The 20,889-nt window shown below is 44.2% G+C and overlaps 1 protein-coding gene across 1 annotated transcript; it reads right to left on the bottom strand.

Moving 5' to 3' along the window:
• Nucleotides 1–13,625: 13,625 nt before the first annotated feature.
• Nucleotides 13,626–19,194, bottom strand: LOC126519624 (uncharacterized; the record flags this gene model as incomplete). The annotated part of the gene is made up of 4 exons (XM_072285837.1): nucleotides 18,894–19,194; nucleotides 16,844–17,137; nucleotides 16,246–16,297; nucleotides 13,626–13,814 (listed from the first exon to the last, which is right to left on the bottom strand). Coding segments are annotated over exons 1-4 (766 nt in total), but the record flags the coding sequence as incomplete, so codon positions are not given.
• Between the last annotated feature and the right edge of the window lie 1,695 nt (nucleotides 19,195–20,889).

The following is a 20,889-nucleotide window of genomic DNA, read 5'->3' as shown; positions in this document are numbered from 1 at the left end:
CGCGGGTGCTAAAAAGAGCAGCATCGGCATGCTTAGCACGTCGTTTGGTAGAAATCCACGTGCGCGTTCTGCCAAAAGCACCATTTGCATGCACATCTTGTGGTTTTGCAGAAAACTTCATCCGCGTCTACCAAAAGATGCATGTGCAGGCTTAAAACGCGTTTTCGCACAAATACGTGCGCGGGTGCTAAAAAGAGCAGCATCGGCATGCTTAGCACGTCGTTTGGTAGAAATCCACGTGCGCGTTCTGCAAAAAGCACCATTTGCATGCACATCTTGTGGTTTTGCAGAAAACTTCATCCGCGTCTACCAAAAGATGCATGTGCATGCTTAAAAAGCGTTTTCGCACAAATGCGTGCGCGGGTGCTAAAAAGAGCAGCATCGGCATGCTTAGCACGTCGTTTGGTAGAAATCCACGTGCGCGTTCTGCAAAAAGCACCATTTGCATGCACATCTTGTGGTTTTGCAGAAAACTTCATCCGCGTCTACCAAAAGATGCATGTGCATGCTTAAAACGCGTTTTCGCACAAATGCGTGCGCGGGTGCTAAAAAGAGCAGCATCGGCATGCTTAGCACGTCGTTTGGTAGAAATCCACGTGCGCGTTCTGCAAAAAGCACCATTTGCATGCACATCTTGTGGTTTTGCAGAAAACTTCATCCGCGTCTACCAAAAGATGCATGTGCAGGCTTAAAACGCGTTTTCGCACAAATCCGTGCGCGGGTGCTAAAAAGAGCAGCATCGGCATGCTTAGCACGTCGTTTGGTAGAAATCCACGTGCGCGTTCTGCAAAAAGCACCATTTGCATGCACATCTTGTGGTTTTGCAGAAAACTTCATCCGCGTCTACCAAAAGATGCATGTGCATGCTTAAAAAGCGTTTTCGCACAAATGCGTGCGCGGGTGCTAAAAAGAGCAGCATCGGCATGCTTAGCACGTCGTTTGGTAGAAATCCACGTGCGCGTTCTGCAAAAAGCACCATTTGCATGCACATCTTGTGGTTTTGCAGAAAACTTCATCCGCGTCTACCAAAAGATGCATGTGCATGCTTAAAACGCGTTTTCGCACAAATGCGTGCGCGGGTGCTAAAAAGAGCAGCATCGGCATGCTTAGCACGTCGTTTGGTAGAAATCCACGAGCGCGTTCTGCAAAAAGCACCATTTGCATGCACATCTTGTGGTTTTGCAGAAAACTTCATCCGCGTCTACCAAAAGATGCATGTGCATGCTTAAAACGCGTTTTCGCACAAATCCGTGCGCGGGTGCTAAAAAGAGCAGCATCGGCATGCTTAGCACGTCGTTTGGTAGAAATCCACGTGCGCGTTCTGCAAAAAGCACCATTTGCATGCACATCTTGTGGTTTTGCAGAAAACTTCATCCGCGTCTACCAAAAGGTGCATGTGCATGCTTAAAACGCGTTTTCGCACAAATGCGTGCGCGGGTGCTTAGAATAGCAGCATCGGCATGCTTAGCACGTCGTTTGGTAGAAATCCACGTGCGCGTTCTGCAAAAAGCACCATTTGCATGCACATCTTGTGGTTTTGCAGAAAACTTCATCCGCGTCTACCAAAAGATGCATGTGCAAGCTTAAAACGCGTTTTCGCACAAATCCGTGCGCGGGTGCTAAAAAGAGCAGCATCGGCATGCTTAGCACGTCGTTTGGTAGAAATCCACGTGCGCGTTCTGCAACAAGCACCATTTGCATGCACATCCTGTGGTTTTGCAGAAAACTTCATCCGCGTCTACCAAAAGATGCATGTGCATGCTTAAAACGCGTTTTCGCACAAATGCGTGCGCGGGTGCTAAAAAGAGCAGCATCGGCATGCTTAGCACGTCGTTTGGTAGAAATCCACGTGCGCGTTCTGCCAAAAGCACCATTTGCATGCACATCTTGTGGTTTTGCAGAAAACTTCATCCGCGTCTACCAAAAGATGCATGTGCATGCTTAAAACGCGTTTTCGCACAAATGCGTGCGCGGGTGCTAAAAAGAGCAGCATCGGCATGCTTAGCACGTCGTTTGGTAGAAATCCACGTGCGCGTTCTGCCAAAAGCACCATTTGCATGCACATCTTGTGGTTTTGCAGAAAACTTCATCCGCGTCTACCAAAAGATGCATGTGCAGGCTTAAAACGCGTTTTCGCACAAATCCGTGCGCGGGTGCTAAAAAGAGCAGCATGGGCATGCTGAGCACGTCGTTTGGTAGAAATCCACGTGCGCGTTCTGCAAAAAGCACCATTTGCATGCACATCTTGTGGTTTTGCAGAAAACTTCATCCGCGTCTACCAAAAGATGCATGTGCATGCTTAAAAAGCGTTTTCGCACAAATGCGTGCGCGGGTGCTAAAAAGAGCAGCATCGGCATGCTTAGCACGTCGTTTGGTAGAAATCCACGTGCGCGTTCTGCAAAAAGCACCATTTGCATGCACATCTTGTGGTTTTGCAGAAAACTTCATCCGCGTCTACCAAAAGATGCATGTGCATGCTTAAAACGCGTTTTCGCACAAATCCGTGCGCGGGTGCTAAAAAGAGCAGCATCGGCATGCTTAGCACGTCGTTTGGTAGAAATCCACGTGCGCGTTCTGCAAAAAGCACCATTTGCATGCACGTCTTGTGGTTTTGCAGAAAACTTCATCCGCGTCTACCAAAAGATGCATGTGCATGCTTAAAACGCGTTTTCGCACAAATGCGTGCGCGGGTGCTAAAAAGAGCAGCATCGGCATGCTTAGCACGTCGTTTGGTAGAAATCCACGTGCGCGTTCTGCCAAAAGCACCATTTGCATGCACATCTTGTGGTTTTGCAGAAAACTTCATCCGCGTCTACCAAAAGATGCATGTGCATGCTTAAAACGCGTTTTCGCACAAATCCGTGCGCGGGTGCTAAAAAGAGCAGCATCGGCAAGCGTAGCACGTCGTTTGGTAGAAATCCACGTGCGCGTTCTGCAAAAAGCACCATTTGCATGCACATCTTGTGGTTTTGCAGAAAACTTCATCCGCGTCTACCAAAAGATGCATGTGCATGCTTAAAACGCGTTTTCGCACAAATGCGTGCGCGGGTGCTAAAAAGAGCAGCATCGGCATGCTTAGCACGTCGTTTGGTAGAAATCCACGTGCGCGTTCTGCAAAAAGCACCATTTGCATGCACATCTTGTGGTTTTGCAGATAACTTCATCCGCGTCTACCAAAAGATGCATGTGCATGCCTAAAACGCGTTTTCGCACAAATACGTGCGCGGGTGCTAAAAAGAGCAGCATCGGCATGCTTAGCACGTCGTTTGGTAGAAATCCACGTGCGCGTTCTGCCAAAAGCACCATTTGCATGCACATCTTGTGGTTTTGCAGAAAACTTCATCCGCGTCTACCAAAACATGCATGTGCATGCTTAAAACGCGTTTTCGCACAAATCCGTGCGCGGGTGCTAAAAAGAGCAGCATCGGCATGCTTAGCACGTCGTTTGGTAGAAATCCACGTGCGCGTTCTGCAAAAAGCACCATTTGCATGCACATCTTGTGGTTTTGCAGAAAACTTCATCCGCGTCTACCAAAAGATGCATGTGCATGCTTAAAACGCGTTTTCGCACAAATGCGTGCGCGGGTGCTAAAAAGAGCAGCATCGGCATGCTTAGCACGTCGTTTGGTAGAAATCCACGTGCGCGTTCTGCCAAAAGCACCATTTGCATGCACATCTTGTGGTTTTGCAGAAAACTTCATCCGCGTCTACCAAAAGATGCATGTGCAGGCTTAAAACGCGTTTTCGCACAAATCCGTGCGCGGGTGCTAAAAAGAGCAGCATGGGCATGCTTAGCACGTCGTTTGGTAGAAATCCACGTGCGCGTTCTGCAAAAAGCACCATTTGCATGCACATCTTGTGGTTTTGCAGAAAACTTCATCCGCGTCTACCAAAAGATGCATGTGCATGCTTAAAAAGCGTTTTCGCACAAATGCGTGCGCGGGTGCTAAAAAGAGCAGCATCGGCATGCTTAGCACGTCGTTTGGTAGAAATCCACGTGCGCGTTCTGCAAAAAGCACCATTTGCATGCACATCTTGTGGTTTTGCAGAAAACTTCATCCGCGTCTACCAAAAGATGCATGTGCATGCTTAAAACGCGTTTTCGCACAAATGCGTGCGCGGGTGCTAAAAAGAGCAGCATCGGCATGCTTAGCACGTCGTTTGGTAGAAATCCACGTGCGCGTTCTGCAAAAAGCACCATTTGCATGCACATCTTGTGGTTTTGCAGAAAACTTCATCCGCGTCTACCAAAAGATGCATGTGCATGCTTAAAAAGCGTTTTCGCACAAATGCGTGCGCGGGTGCTAAAAAGAGCAGCATCGGCATGCTTAGCACGTCGTTTGGTAGAAATCTACGTGCGCGTTCTGCAAAAAGCACCATTTGCATGCACATCTTGTGGTTTTGCAGAAAACTTCATCCGCGTCTACCAAAAGATGCATGTGCATGCTTAAAACGCGTTTTCGCACAAATGCGTGCGCGGGTGCTAAAAAGAGCAGCATCGGCATGCTTAGCACGTCGTTTGGTAGAAATCCACGTGCGCGTTCTGCAAAAAGCACCATTTGCATGCACATCTTGTGGTTTTGCAGAAAACTTCATCCGCGTCTACCAAAAGATGCATGTGCATGCTTAAAACGCGTTTTCGCACAAATGCGTGCGCGGGTGCTAAAAAGAGCAGCATCGGCATGCTTAGCACGTCGTTTGGTAGAAATCCACGTGCGCGTTCTGCCAAAAGCACCATTTGCATGCACATCTTGTGGTTTTGCAGAAAACTTCATCCGCGTCTACCAAAAGATGCATGTGCATGCTTAAAACGCGTTTTCGCACAAATCCGTGCGCGGGTGCTAAAAAGAGCAGCATCGGCATGCTTAGCACGTCGTTTGGTAGAAATCCACGTGCGCGTTCTGCCAAAAGCACCATTTGCATGCACATCTTGTGGTTTTGCAGAAAACTTCATCCGTTTCTATCAAAAGATGCATGTGCATGCTTAAAACGCGTTTTCGCACAAATCCGTGCGCGGGTGCTAAAAAGAGCAGCATCGGCAAGCTTAGCACGTCGTTTGGTAGAAATCCACGAGCGCGTTCTGCAAAAAGCACCATTTGCATGCACATCTTGTGGTTTTGCAGAAAACTTCATCCGCGTCTACCAAAAGATGCATGTGCATGCTTAAAACGCGTTTTCGCACAAATGCGTGCGCGGGTGCTAAGAAGAGCAGCATCGGCATGCTTAGCACGTCGTTTGGTAGAAATCCACGTGCGCGTTCTGCCAAAAGCACCATTTGCATGCACATCTTGTGGTTTTGCAGAAAACTTCATCCGCGTCTACCAAAAGATGCATGTGCATGCTTAAAACGCGTTTTCGCACAAATGCGTGCGCGGGTGCTAAAAAGAGCAGCATCGGCATGCTTAGCACGTCGTTTGGTAGAAATCCACGTGCGCGTTCTGCCAAAAGCACCATTTGCATGCACATCTTGTGGTTTTGCAGAAAACTTCATCCGTTTCTACCAAAAGATGCATGTGCATGCTTAAAACGCGTTTTCGCACAAATCCGTGCGCGGGTGCTAAAAAGAGCAGCATCGGCAAGCTTAGCACGTCGTTTGGTAGAAATCCACGAGCGCGTTCTGCAAAAAGCACCATTTGCATGCACATCTTGTGGTTTTGCAGAAAACTTCATCCGCGTCTACCAAAAGATGCATGTGCATGCTTAAAACGCGTTTTCGCACAAATGCGTGCGCGGGTGCTAAGAAGAGCAGCATCGGCATGCTTAGCACGTCGTTTGGTAGAAATCCACGTGCGCGTTCTGCCAAAAGCACCATTTGCATGCACATCTTGTGGTTTTGCAGAAAACTTCATCCGCGTCTACCAAAAGATGCATGTGCATGCTTAAAACGCGTTTTCGCACAAATCCGTGCGCGGGTGCTAAAAAGAGCAGCATCGGCATGCTTAGCACGTCGTTTGGTAGAAATCCACGTGCGCGTTCTGCAAAAAGCACCATTTGCATGCACATCTTGTGGTTTTGCAGAAAACTTCATCCGCGTCTACCAAAAGGTGCATGTGCATGCTTAAAACGCGTTTTCGCACAAATGCGTGCGCGGGTGCTTAGAATAGCAGCATCGGCATGCTTAGCACGTCGTTTGGTAGAAATCCACGTGCGCGTTCTGCAAAAAGCACCATTTGCATGCACATCTTGTGGTTTTGCAGAAAACTTCATCCGCGTCTACCAAAAGATGCATGTGCAAGCTTAAAACGCGTTTTCGCACAAATCCGTGCGCGGGTGCTAAAAAGAGCAGCATCGGCATGCTTAGCACGTCGTTTGGTAGAAATCCACGTGCGCGTTCTGCAACAAGCACCATTTGCATGCACATCTTGTGGTTTTGCAGAAAACTTCATCCGCGTCTACCAAAAGATGCATGTGCATGCTTAAAACGCGTTTTCGCACAAATGCGTGCGCGGGTGCTAAAAAGAGCAGCATCGGCATGCTTAGCACGTCGTTTGGTAGAAATCCACGTGCGCGTTCTGCCAAAAGCACCATTTGCATGCACATCTTGTGGTTTTGCAGAAAACTTCATCCGCGTCTACCAAAAGATGCATCCCTATTGGAAAATCCTATTTAAATTCAAACTGGATTATACAGGTTTAAACTGGGTTTAACAGGGACCTGTTTAGCAACAAACAGGTATGAACAGGACCAGTTTACACAGGAACAGGTTTGAACGGGGTCCTGTTTGGCATGCAAACAGGTATAAACAGGACCAGTTTACACACCAACAGGTCTGAACGGGGTCCCGTTTGGCATGCAAACAGGTATAAACAGGACCAGTTTACACACCAACAGGTCTGAACGGGGTCCCGTTTGGCATGCAAACAGGTATAAACAGGACCAGTTTACACACGAACAAGTCTGAACGGGGTCCCGTATGGCATGCAAAGTGGTATAAACAGGACCGGTTTACACACGAACAGGTCTGAGCAGGGTCCCGTTTGGCATGCAAGCAGGTTTAGGCACGACCAGTTTACGCAGAAATAGGTCTTAACAGGGGCCGGCCCTGTTTGCAAATAAACTGGCTTATACTGGACGCAGCTGGCACCATACAGGGCGCCTATTTGGCACAAAAGCTGGTTTAATCTGGAGCTTTGTGGCAACCCTACTGGGTGGTATCATGCATACCAGTTTTGCATGCATAACAGGTTTAAACTGGACCCTCTGACATATATAAACAGGTCTACACAGGTGCCCTGTTTGGTAAATAAACTGGTATATACTGGACACTGGCAACAAACAGGTCTAAACAAGGACCCGTTTAGCCTGCAAACCAGTTTAAACAGGCCTCAGATCCGACACAGAAATGGGCCTAAACAGGGGTCCTGTTTGGTAATTAAACTGACTCATACTGTTCCCTCTGGCACCATACAGGTGCCTGTATGGCAGAAAACCTTAATCAAACTTCACCTATGTAGCAGCCATACTGGATGAAATCATGCCATGCAATTTAATGCTCGAACAGGTTTAGAAACTTTTAAATTCTTTGGCTGTCCAGACAATTTTAACACCTAGTAAATAAGGTATATGCACAGGGGCCATTTTTTTAGCTGTATAGAAATTGTGACCAATATCTAGCATTATGGCTTTTAATAAAGCTGCATGCATGCTAGCATTCACAGAGACATACACACAAAACACTTGCAAGCAATGTCCTTTATTAACCTGTGTATATTTTATATACATCATCAATGCAGAAATCTTCCATTGCACTTATATACAGTGGAACCTCGTCAAACCATATCCGATTAAGCTGTACAGCTCCATGCACAAACAGTAGCCGTGCAACCTGAAACTGTGACAGCTAATGCTACCATTGAACTTGATGCATTTTGTGACCACCTAAATCACGATTTATTTCGTACCTAGCTGTAGGTTACCATACACATTATAGTGTATGGTGTAGTATGGTATATAACCTTCTTATAGTGCAAGATTTTTCAGGATATACTGCAGATTCAACTAGAATTAACATTCTTCTTAAAAGCACGATGTAAAGCTAGCATCTAAAATGGCGACAACGAATTTGCAGACACGACCAGGGCCAGTTCCATCTTGGCTCAGTGCGGCTTTGGTATGCAATTTCAAAAGGTGTCGTTTATGGGGATCAATGTATTTGGATGTCGAAGAGGCATTATAGTGCTTGGACACAAAACTTTTCTGTCAGCAGACCCCTCGTGCTAGAATAAAGCTAAGATATTTGCCTTGCAGCTCACACATGATTCTTGTTTGTAGCAATGGGTGGCTGTCAAGAATTAAGAACCGCTACTGCATCAAGGTGAGAGTCATGTCCAGAGAAGGCGCAGCAGCAGACACACATGCTGCAGAGGATTGGAAGCACTAGCAACTTCACGAGTTCTTGGAAATCTATCCCACCAAGGACATATCTAATGCGGACAGATCTGCCCTGTACCACAAGCTGCTGCCTGAAAGGACTATTGCGTTTAAAGGGGAAAGTTGTATAGGCTGCAAGCATGCGAGACAGAATTTGTGTTGCTTTGGTTGCGAACATGACAGGAAGTGACCACACGCCTCTCTTGGTAATTGGAAAGGGTGGCAAGCCTAGATGCTCTAAGGGTAGCCGACTGCCATCGGCATGCTGCATTGCAAGAAGAAAGCATGGATGATGACCAAGCTATTTGAAGAATATGTGAGGAACCTGGATAGCATCAGTGCTGGGAAGAAACATCCTTTTCATTTTAGGTAATTTGTCATCACACGTTGAAGTGCAAAACCTCTCGGCAATAGACTCTCTGCCTTCCAACACAGCCACTGTTGCACTACCTTTGATCCAGGGTGTCATCCGCACTGTGAAGCAAAACTACAAGAACCTGCTGTGTAGCATTCTGCTTGCGATGGAACAAGGGAAATTCTACTCCACTGCCTTTCTCGGAGCCCTGCATGCACTTGCTCACTTACTCGCGGTAGCAAGGAGAGCAACCAGCTGTGCAGCCCTACTTTAGCTATGCCAAGTTTGACTCATGAACGGGTGATGCTTGCAAGGTGGGACACGAAGTGACATTGAGGACGATCAATGCTTGCGACAGCCTCCTAGTGGAGGTTTTGAAGCAGCAATGTGCAGCAAGTAGCATCCCATTCTGTACCTTCCGTGACATTGACAGCAATATTGCAACGCGTCCAGACTTAACTGACGACAGTGTTGGTATTGTTGCACCCCAACCATCGCTGGGAGCATGCGACAATGACGAGCAAGATGCAATGTCAGATGTGCCATGCCCAACAGTTGTGGATGCTGCAAAGGCATTGGATATTATGTGCCTCCTTGCGATTCAAAAAGAGCTGTTGAAGAAGCTGACACCAGTAATAAACAAATTTGAGGCTGCAGTTGTCTCGTTCAGGCTGCTGAAGTGTCACATTTTTTTCGCTGCACTTGAGAACAAAAGCATCTTCAGATGCTTTTTTCATTGAGCAATGTATCTGAACTTTTTTCTAGGTACGTGGCTGCAAATTTTTTGTCACCTGTTAAGCTGTACAAGCAGTTTGTGCATACTTTTCCTTCATCCCTGCCAGGTATGGTTTAACGTGATTCCACTGTATAAGCTTATATATATATATAAGCTCTGATAAACATGTACAGGGGCATCAGCTATAAAAGGAAACATGCGAGTGCCCGTACAATTACGGTGCGCCACATGTGGCCACTAGAACTAATTATGCAGGTGCATTGAGCCAGAGGGAGCACGTCTAGCGTGCCACCTGCTACTCTGCCAGCATGTGCACAGCCTCACCTGATATTGGCATCAAAGATTTTGCTTGCATTGCAGCACACAAACACCAGTCTTCCATATTGCCCTACATAAAGCACCAAGTGTTTTATGGAAAGTAGCACAACAAACTGCTAGAAATGGTGAACAAGTTGTCCCGGACTCATTTTTAATAGAAGTGTGCTGTCAAGCATCCAAGAAATTGCTTCAATGCTTGAGTTTTGCACGTGCCAGAACAGTAGCAGATGACAAGCCACATGCCCCACCTTTGGCTCTCAACATGCATATGCAAGCAGCTTGTCCAATGGCCGCATCTGACGCTCCTTGGAGCACGGCCACTTGCGTTTTCTTTAAAAGTAGATGACTGTGTGCATCATTTACAGTCAATCTTTCTCGCACATTGACAACACCTTACAATCCTGAAATGTTTATACATTGTTAACTTCTTCCACAAAACAGTGCATAACAATCTACAGTCACATCATACATCTTTCATTATCTAGAAACTAAAGATCTTATAACCGGATTTACTTGTGATGCAAATTATGTGTACAAATCAAAGCAGCAGAATGCACTGACTTTTCAGAAAAAGCATGAATGAACTCTTTCATTGCACACCTCTAGGTTGAACTATTTTACAAGAATCAGTATGTATTTTTTAGCACAATTTGATCATGATTGAATACATAGCCGTAAAGGCTAATAGGAATCTAGGATATAAACAAAACAATGTGATAAGTAGCAGTTTCATATTTCAACAAGAAAACAACACAAAAAAGAATGTTAAAATTGCAAACATTGATAAAGCGCCTGCGATACTGTTTTGCAAACACAAGTTTTTTTTGTGAATCTAACAAATGTATTAAAACAAAAATTTTAATTACTTCTAATGTTTAGAACGAGAAGGGGGTTAACCGAGGGGCCCGATTTTTATTAGTCATATCATGAGAAGCCAACAAACACTGAAACCAAGGACAAGATAGGGGAAATTACTTGTGTTTAGTAAATAAAAATAAAGAAATGATTAATTAATGGAAATTAAAGTGGATGAAAAAACAACTTGCCGCAGGTGGGAACCGAACCCACAACCTTCGCATTTCGCATGCGATGCTCTACCAATTCAGCTACCGCGACGCCGCTTTTTCATCCACCTTCTTGGGTATTTATGTGTCCCAGTAGAACACTGGGAGTGTTAGCCAGCGCCACCACTCACAGACCTTGGCGGCGGACGTGGAATGTCCTTTTTGCCGCAGGCGTCACGAGAATGTGATCTTTTTAGGTGAAGGCTTTTAAGTGATTTTTTTGGGTGAAACAAGCCTATGTCACAGATCACTCAACTCTGCAACTCAAGAATCAGTATTCTCAATTTACACAATAGACAACATGAGGAAAAATTGACACTTAACTATGCATTTATATAACTGGAAATGGCCAAGATTAATTGTATGGTTGCAGGAAATACAGAATGGGGCACATATTACACATCACATGACATAAATCTGCAAGCTTCAATGTTCATGACGGCTAAATTGCATTTGCAAAAAAGCAACGTACCAAACAAGAAAATTTGCATAGCATCTTGCATGGTACAAATATAATACAAAGAATATAGCAACATCTTTCTTTCCTGGTAGGAACAGAAGCACCCTGATGAACTTAAGCTATACTGCCTAAAAGTGAGGATAGCTTGCAATGGTCAAATGTCCTTGTAAATTTGCCTGTATTTCGAGCCAGTTTGAGACCTTGGGTCTAGAGCAGTAATGAATACAACATAGAAATGCATGCATTCCCGAAGTTTTAGGACTTCCAAGATTTTAATGTCTCCTTCATGGTTTACTATTTCTGGCAATACAATATATTAGTATCCAAGCAAAATAACTCCCCCTGCATGGGTATTGGTTAAGCGATGGCGCACAGATTGGCTGCATTGTTTACCTATCGAGCAACACTCCATGTTATTTGTGCATCACATCCAGAGCCAAATTAAAGATTTCTTATTCGTAGAATACAAGCATGCCAGTTTCCTTCAATGTAGCGCACGATTCTGACCAAGGTCTCTTTCAGTGCTATTTACAGCTCTCCTCTATCACACTCTCATGTGAAACACTTGAGCTAGCTTTTCATTGCTTTGGAAAAAAAAGTAGAAGACACTACATATTTTAGGTAACATTTACTGCAGTGTTGCACGCTTTGTTGCTGACAGTGGACTTGAAAGAAAACACAAATCTGCAATTGCTGGTTACTGTCTAATATTGCTTAGTGTGTACTTATGTCACATTGCTGCCTGGTATGAAATACTACCAAGGTTCCATTGTGCAGGATGAATTTTTCTTCAACTGTGAGGTTTTCTTTCTGAGAAACCTGTATGGGTTTCCTTTCTAGCTTTGTGTTACCATTAAGATCGATGACAATTTTTCTCGTTAATGTACTTTCCACCACCTTGCAGGCTGCGGAACTGATTTGCCATATTCTGTGTTTCAGTCCCATGAGTTGTAAATTCACCCTTGCGCTGTGATCTGCTAGCCTCCTGGTTAGCTCAGATGGTACAGTGATTGCCCTGGAAAGGCACTGGTCCTGGGTTCATATCCTGGACAAGGACAAATTTTTCTTCAACTGTGAGGCTTTTTTTCTGGGAAAGCCATATGGGTTTCCTTTGCAGATTCATGCTGTACATTTTAAGTGGATGACAATTTTTCTTTCACGTGCTTCTACATTCTTTATCATAGCAAATACAATAAACATTACATTTAATGGACATGTGCACTAAAGAGAAAGACAACGCGAGCTGTAGTAGTAAATTATCCTTCGACAATACAACAAAAAAAAAAACTCTTACTGCAAGAAGCTTGGCAAGCCAGAAGGAGCAAAGACGAAAGACAGGTTCCAAGTTTTTTGCATCAGCCAGCCATGATGTCAGGAATTTTGATGGTGCCTGCTCAGGCCTAGTTAAGTTTGTCAGTAAAGATCGACTGCATTGTACTTTGAAAGGGTCAAAGACTGAACTGAGCAAGTTTAGAGCACTTGTACTCTGCCAAAATGGCTGAAACATACAAAATTCTTTAAAACTAGTGATGCCACAATTTAAAATTAGTATGTCATTTGTGCTGATGCTTGGATTTCTGCTCAAGTTCATGCCATGGCGCACTGACTTTCATTCGCTTTGAATATTCAACCTATTACTGTGAAATTAAGTAAAATATTGCTTTGAACAAATACGCTATCAGTTTAAACTTTTCAGCTCTTTCTCTTTAGTGTCCCTTTAATCACGTTCTACCAGATTTGGGACAGCACAAACGTACTGCTTTTGTTCATCCCGGAAATCAATGAAAACAGAAGGCTTCACTATGTCTGACAAGGGTACCACAGTGATGGGAGTTTCTAATGAAATGAAGCATTCAATAATGTGGCAAGGGAAACTGACAGAGCTGTCTGTGGCAACTAGCTTTTTGCACAAAAGTAAAAGTGAGGGAGTGCCATGAAATCCTGAAATTTCGAAAATGCGGTCAATTATGTATGTCTTGCCATCTTTGCTCTCAAAAACACTGCAGTCTTTCTTTTTTCCTTTTGAATACTGACTACTCCAAAAAACAGTGCCAAGATGGGCAAAGCGAAAGTATTCCACCACATCTTTCCACCCTGGGCAAAATGCATTAAGTGCAAGATTTTCAGCATTTGACAACAATACGGACAGCCTAGGATTGCCAAAGATGCGTGCTCCGTCAATAACCCTTGATTTGATAATTTTCTTGTAGCCTAGCATATCCTGACACAGCTCCAAAATGTTTGGAGAAGGTGGATGTATGAATAGATGTTCAGTCAGTTGTTGCGACATGGCTATTCGCTCAATAATTTGACTTGGCACACCTTTCGCTGCTGTCACGTGCTTCAAAAGTGTACCATTCCCACCTTCAAAAACAAAAGCCGAATGGGACCATAAAGGTCCAAAATTCTTCACACTGCTTGTGATGTGTTGTAGGAGATGGACATTGAAGGTCAAGGACTTCACACCATATAACCCTGCTGTTCGGCTTACAAACCTTTGGAGCAGGTTTCCTGGAAGAAAAAGAATGAAAACAAATGCAAGGTAGCATTAACATTCGCATAGCTGCGCAATAGCCATACAAGGATTAATTATAATTAGATGCTCCTCATATCAGCAAAGTTAAGCAACTTTTAACTCAATATACCATGTAGTTTAATGCAAGTATTACCATATTACTCGAATCTAACGCACACATTTTTCCAATAAAATGGGTCCGAAAATTGCATGTGTGTTACAATCAAGTACGACCCTAAATCCACGTTATCATATCACCATCGGCATTCGAAAAATGGCCGCCTCGTATGCACTTCTAGCCTAGCTGCCGTAGCTTCCTCCATGTGCATACTTGTGTGTTGTACGTGAACCGAGACGCTAGTGTAACCTAGTCTACCACCTTTCTTCCCGTTTTCTGCGTTTATTCAATCAGCATGGAAGCACCGACTGCAAAGACATGCCGAGGCCACCATGACGCCGCATTAGAAGGAAAATTATGTGCATGGAGACGGACGGAAATCGGGCCACATCACGGTCGTTCGGAGTTCCCGAAGCTTGTGTGCTGGACTGGCGCAAACAGAAAAATCATATTTTCGCCAGAAAAGCAACAAGGAAGGGTTTCAGTGGACCGAAGCAGGGCCACTTTGCCAAAACATAAGAGCTGCTCGCGGCATACGTGCAAGAGCAGCGAGCGACACAGCGGCCTGTGACGACCAATCTGCTCAAAGTACGGGCGATGCAGTTAGCCCTACAGAAAGGGCTAATGCAGAGTGACTTCAAAGCGAGCAGGGGCTGGCTATCAAATTTTAGGAAAAGAAAAGGCTTTTCTCTTCGAAGGCAGACAGGGATATGCCAAAAATTGCCCAGAGAATATGAGGAGAAATTGCACAGTTTTCAGCGGTACGCTTTCAAGTTGCACCATAGGAACGGCTACCACTTCGGACAAATTGGAAATGCTGATCAGACGCCGCTGTACTTTGATGTGTCTGCTACCACAACCGTTGGAAAGAAGGGGGCGAAGCAAGAGCGTCTTTTGTCTTCCGGCCATGAAAAAAACTAGAGTCACCGCATTGCTTTGTTGCACTGCAGATGGGCCCAAGCTGCCCTTGTATCTTATCTTCAGATGGAAGACGCTCTCGAAAGGAATCGTGTTTCCGAGTGGCGTGATTGTGCGTGCAAAATGGAAACGGTTGGATGACCACGGACTTGGTCCCTGACTGGATTGATAAAGTTTGGTGGAAGAGACCCGGCGGCAGTTTGGGTCTGTGTGGGATGCTTGTGCTTGACACGTTCAGGTGCCACCTTGACCAGCGCATCAAGGACAAGCTGGCTGCATGCAACACCGACCTTGTGATACCTGGTGGCGTAACATCGCAGCTCCAGCCGCTCAATGTTTTATCAAGCCAGTGAAAGATAGAATTCAGGCGCTGTACACCAAATGGCTTGTCAGTGGCTGCGACGAATTCATGCCCGCCAATAAAATGAAGCGTGCCTCGCTGCAGGACTTTGCTGGATGGGTAAAAGATTCATGGTGCACGATCCCGTCTGCCATGGTTAACAGGGCCTTTAAAAAGTGCGGGATTTCGAATGCCATGGACGGCACCGAGGATGAAATGCTTTGGTCTGTTGATAGCAATAAGGAGTTGTCTGATAGCAATGACGAGCGATATCTATTGCCCCACGTGGCTCGTACCGGCGCAGTGAGAATCTTGGCGGCAAGGTAGGCCACTCCTATTTGTGTTTTCATTCATCGCAACTTTAGAGTATTGAGAATAAATCTGTTCTTTCCTAATGAGAAAAAATAGTATTTCTGAATGAAAGCACGAGGTGCTTTTGTTTTTTGTACTCCTGTTTTTTTTTTTCAGTCATGAAAAATGGGTGTGCATTACAATCGAGGTTTTCATTTTTTTAAATTTTTTGGTCAAGAAAAACGGGTGCGCGTTACAATCGAGGGCACGTTAGAATCAAGTAAATTCGGTAATTGATATTCTTGCTCCAATGTCTTGCACAAGAACACTGATCAAGTGTAGTCAATGATACCTTTAAAGCTTTTTTAAAAAGTTATCCCCTGAGTCATTCATGCAACTGTTCAAATTGAAAGGAGAACCATACAATATACCTGATTGTGTAAATGAATTAAACTGTCTGCAGCAGCATTTAAGGCTGATTGCACTGAATTTTGTACTGTGTACCAACAGCAGTTTCCTAGCAAAATTTTACATTTGAAATACAGTTGTATGAATCGTGAAAAGCTTACAAAAGTAAACTTTTTTGACACTGCAACTGAACGCATTGCCTAGAATACATGGCTGCTTTGTGTGACCAATTTGGGTACTACCTGCTGTGTGCTGAAAAATATTGGAGGCAATTTACTGTAATTTACATTCCTTCTGCTAACCACAAGCTATACGTGTCATTTCTTTAGGTGCTATTTAAAGGGTCCCTCACTGGTTTGGCCATTGAAAACACACGTGTCATGTGCAGGTGACTTGGTGGCACTCTTGCGAGCAAAATATCAAACTTCAGGTGCAAGAACAGCGCCATTCTTTTTGAGGGAGACCAGTGTGGAGATTAGGGCTTGTTGGTACATCGTCCTGGAGGCTTTTTGGTGTAGCGCAATTAATACCCAGACACACAGAACAACAAGATGCACTGTGTGTGTGTCCTGTTCTTCTCTGTATCTATGCACCCAATGCACTACATAAAAACGTTTTCAAGATCTCGACGTAGCTTCACTTCGATTCAGAGTCATGGTCCCAAGCACTAATACTTCTACATAAAACCCACCGCTTGCATCATCGATTATCGCACGACTTTGGCAAGTCAGTACAGAACAGGCAATATCACCACTGAATATGTACCATGCATCAAAAAAAGAAAAATAAGAAAAGGAAGTGGACGTATGGCAGTCAAATGTTGCATGGCCTTATCATTACATGAAACAAATGAACCATTGAAGTATGAGGATATAAAATAAGTGTGTCTTGTTCTAACTGCTGTTAAGCATTTTAAGTGTTTATATAGCAAACAAAAACAAGTATATCACAACAAGGTAAACAGACCTACCAGCATGAGTAAGGTCTCCAGGAGACAGCTCCTCTGTCAGCAAAGTGAAGATGGCTTCAACTAAGAGGGCGAAATGGCTCCAGTACCGGGAATGAAGAACACCAAGGCAGCATGGCAGGCTGTAGTATAAGAGCCAATTCCTCCACTCTGTTGCCTTCCAAAAAGCTCTTTCTCTAAGTGACCTTGGCAGCCGTGTGATCAAATCAGGTGGGCAGATTGTTGTTAACCGTGCGTCCACTTTTGCCACCAGGGAAGGACTACCTGCAGGCAGTTTGCAACATTATGCATACATGAAATTATATTGTTTATATGTATAGCTAAATCATGTGCACTCCTCATACCTGTAGATGCTCAAATTTACTGCAAACAATTCTCAGCAAAAAAAAACCTTGGGTTAATAGTCGTACATGATAGCATCATTCATACCATTTGTAACCACAGGGAAATTCGTAAAGGGCAATTCATAGCAAAGAACTGAGAAAAGGACACAACAGAGCACCCTTTTATACACCATAATATTCATCTCACTCATACAAGCATTCATGACACGTTGTTTGAGTCTCTCATGAGCCATTAAGGCAAAATGAATTATGACAGCAGACCCCCTGTAGATATCAGTGATGAACGCATCCCTTAGCCACCATGGCGAATCTTCCTAAGAAAGCGGAACATTTACGCAGCATTTAAAATGTTGAATCAAAAGAAGATTTGCTCAACCCTGTAGAAATTTACCAAAGCACAACAGTACATTGAGAGACGTGCCATGAACTTCAGCAACAAACACGGCCTGTAACTGCTACTTTCAGTGTCAGCTAGATGATGCACACACTCACTTTATATAAGTTGTTCCTATGCAACATGGCTAACATGAAATGTGTCTCAAAGCACTGGCTAGCATGTCCGAAATTCTTAAGGATGTAATATCCCAACTTTTCCAGCGTGCGGTCTAATTGTGTCGGGCTTCTGTGCTGGAACTACTTGGTCCGAAACCAAACATTGGACATATTTTAAATTTATTACCAGGTGCCAAGTTGAGGGATCTAGAGACGCGAACATTCACGTTGACGGTAGCTTACATTTTACTTGTATTTTGATAGTTAGAATTTTCTACAACTAATAACTTATATTTGTGAGCATGAATTATTATAATTCCTCTCGCTCTGAGTTCTTCCGACATGCTGAGCATAGGTCTAGAGCAAAAAATTAAGAACTTAAAAATGACGGCCCCATTAAGTTACGACACCGTTGCTTGGGCATCCTTAAAAAGTCCTTAAATTACAGCTGATCATAAACTTTGCCTGCAACCAAACTTTTATACCAGTATTTTTACAGCTGTAAATGTGTGGCCATTGGCAAGTCAGAAAGTGAAAACAAGCATGTGACCCTTGAGGGCAACGTGCCTGACTACACACATAGAATATCGAGTAAAAACTTCTTGGTCTGGCACTTTGTGTATAATGCCATGAGTTCATATACCAGGTTATAGTATGCATTTCGCACAATACAGTGATTTAGTGAATTAGTCACACGTAAGACCAACACATGCTGTTTTAGAAGGCTCAGAATTAATTTTCACCCCCAGGACCTTTTTACCAGCTGCACAAAGACTGGTACATTAGCATATTTTAGTTTATATGCCATAAAATGCTACTCATGGTGCCATGCCAATGAAAATTCTTGAAAATGAGGTTTATGCATGCCAAAGCACATAGAAGTTTGAAAACAAAACCAATTTCTCCAAACTATTGCCATGATATACTGCGTGATGAAAACAGTTCCTACTTTCATCTCGTGTGTTGCTCCTGGAAGAATTGCATCAAGAAAGTACATACAAATGGGGAAGGCTATACTGAAAGCAATAAATGTACTCTATGAGTAAACAGCCAGCTCTTAGCAACACTCGTGGCTTACATTTGGCTCTCACAGAAGAATTACTGTAGCAAGTAAAGCACATGAAATGTTACCTTCATTAGAGTGCAGTATGTGGCTCACTATGTAAAATAAGCAAATGCTCAACACCTATTCTAAACAGTACAAGAAAATGGCACACACATTATGCAGACATTACCTAGGTAGAAAGCCTCTTGAGAATTTGAGGGATCAAACCAAAGGTCTGCAATCTGCCTCGTGACGCCCAGCAAGATGCAGTGCATGTATTCGACTGCTTGACCATGGACGAGATCGAACTCTGGAAGGTTTACAAGGGGAGAAAGTCCCTTGAGTCCATTCACAGGAATTTGAAGCTCCATGGCCCGTTTCATGTCCTTTAGGACACCTAATGAAACCCTCTCCTGGGCTGGCTCAGTGTCAACGTATCGGAATGCTCCTGAAAAAAAAAATACATAACATATTGCCAATTCAACAATGTCATAGTCATTTTCACTTCCTTATGTGTCAGAAGTTCATTTCTTTTTCTCACAAATTTTTCTTCCCTGCCATCACTCTGTTTAAACGTCAACAGTGTGGCACAATCACACACTTTGCTTTATTTTGAAACGACCCACATTACTAAGGTTTGCTTAAGTCACTGCAACCATAAAATCAACAAACAATTGCTGTTCACATGCAAATCATGATGAAATAAACCAGACTTCACAAAGATTGATGCTGCTACAATTAACATGTTGAATTAAGGTAAGCACATTAATGAGCAGAGTTAGAGTGAATACGCAAGTGTGTGGCGATACTCCGTGAAGCACCAGTGCAGCCAGTGCAGCTGCACTTCAAAACAAGGCTGCACAGGTGTAATGATGCCTGAAGGCATTGCCATATGTTATCTGCTACGAATTTTCAGTGCAACAAGCCTGTGTTTCACTGAAGATAATTCCATCTTCCGCAGCATATCCCAGTCCCTCCTTGTGTTTGCATACAGTAGTTCAAAGGTTAGTGGTTGCACATACAGAGCCAAAGAATTTTTCCTCAAGAGGGAACAGTTTGCAGGAGCGGAAATAGTTCATTTCGCTCAAGGTGAAATATCTGTCAGCCGCTTACGCAAAATTGGCTTTGCAGGTACGACAGTGCTCGCACAGCACTGCTGCGAGCGACGTGTGATTAAGCGCAAGCTGTTTGGACGTGGAGACAATGAAGCAATCGACACACATGGAGTCACACCTCCAGGCATCACTGCAATGGTGCTGTGCGAAACACGGCAATGCACTCACGTGCTGACTTTAACTGTGCTCATCACCGTACAATGTAGACATATATGTCCTCACATATTTAGTTTGTGCTGCACATTGCTGCCATGAGTGATGCAAATATTTCTTAAACAGCAAAAGGCTGTTGAAATTAATATCGAAGCCAACTGCTCCCTGGTCACACTACAAAGGTGACATACCAGCATAAATTATAGGTAACCCTGCGTCTCCTACAGGCGTGTTTCTGCATCATTCGTGTCATAGTTTATACATGTCATGTGCTACTGTTGCATTTGGATTTCTAACCAAAGTAACAGGCAAGAAAGAAAACGTACCTTGTTCATGCTGGCCACATGCCAAACACCACTGGCACCCGAAATGTCCATTGAACTGCAGCTGGTTGCAGACAAGTGCTCTCGCCGGTGAATCGACAGAACAGCATATGACATGTACAGCAGATGTCACGGTCCCTGATGCATGTTCCCATGTGAGAGTGCCAATTCTGCGCACCATGTCCACAAACTTGTCAAGAAACAACAACATGTCAGGGTGACGCGTTCCGTACCACAGCCCTCCAAGCCCCACATGTTGTAGGCGCTCTCTTGGGGGGAGCTCATTGACAATGAACTGGATGGGCCAGATAGATGAATTTGATGATTTGTAGAGCGGGCTTCCATCGGTGTTGATAACAATGGTGAGGTCTGCCCAGTTGCACGCCTGATTCATCCGTATCTTACGGCACAGTCTGGCATCAGTTATATCAGTGATGCCGGTAGACTGTCCTGTTGCTCTATTTCGAATGGCGATGAGGCTGTCCGCCAGCAAGGCCTTTGTTTTTGATACGATATGCCTTACTTGCTCTTTGACATCAAATATGTTAAAAAAATTT

Source organism: Dermacentor andersoni, unplaced genomic scaffold (genome assembly GCF_023375885.2).
Source record: "Dermacentor andersoni unplaced genomic scaffold, qqDerAnde1_hic_scaffold ctg00000250.1, whole genome shotgun sequence".
NCBI classification, from domain to species: domain Eukaryota; kingdom Metazoa; phylum Arthropoda; class Arachnida; order Ixodida; family Ixodidae; genus Dermacentor; species Dermacentor andersoni.
The sequence above is the reverse complement of the archived record's forward strand: the minus strand, read 5'-3'. Positions and strand labels throughout refer to the sequence as shown.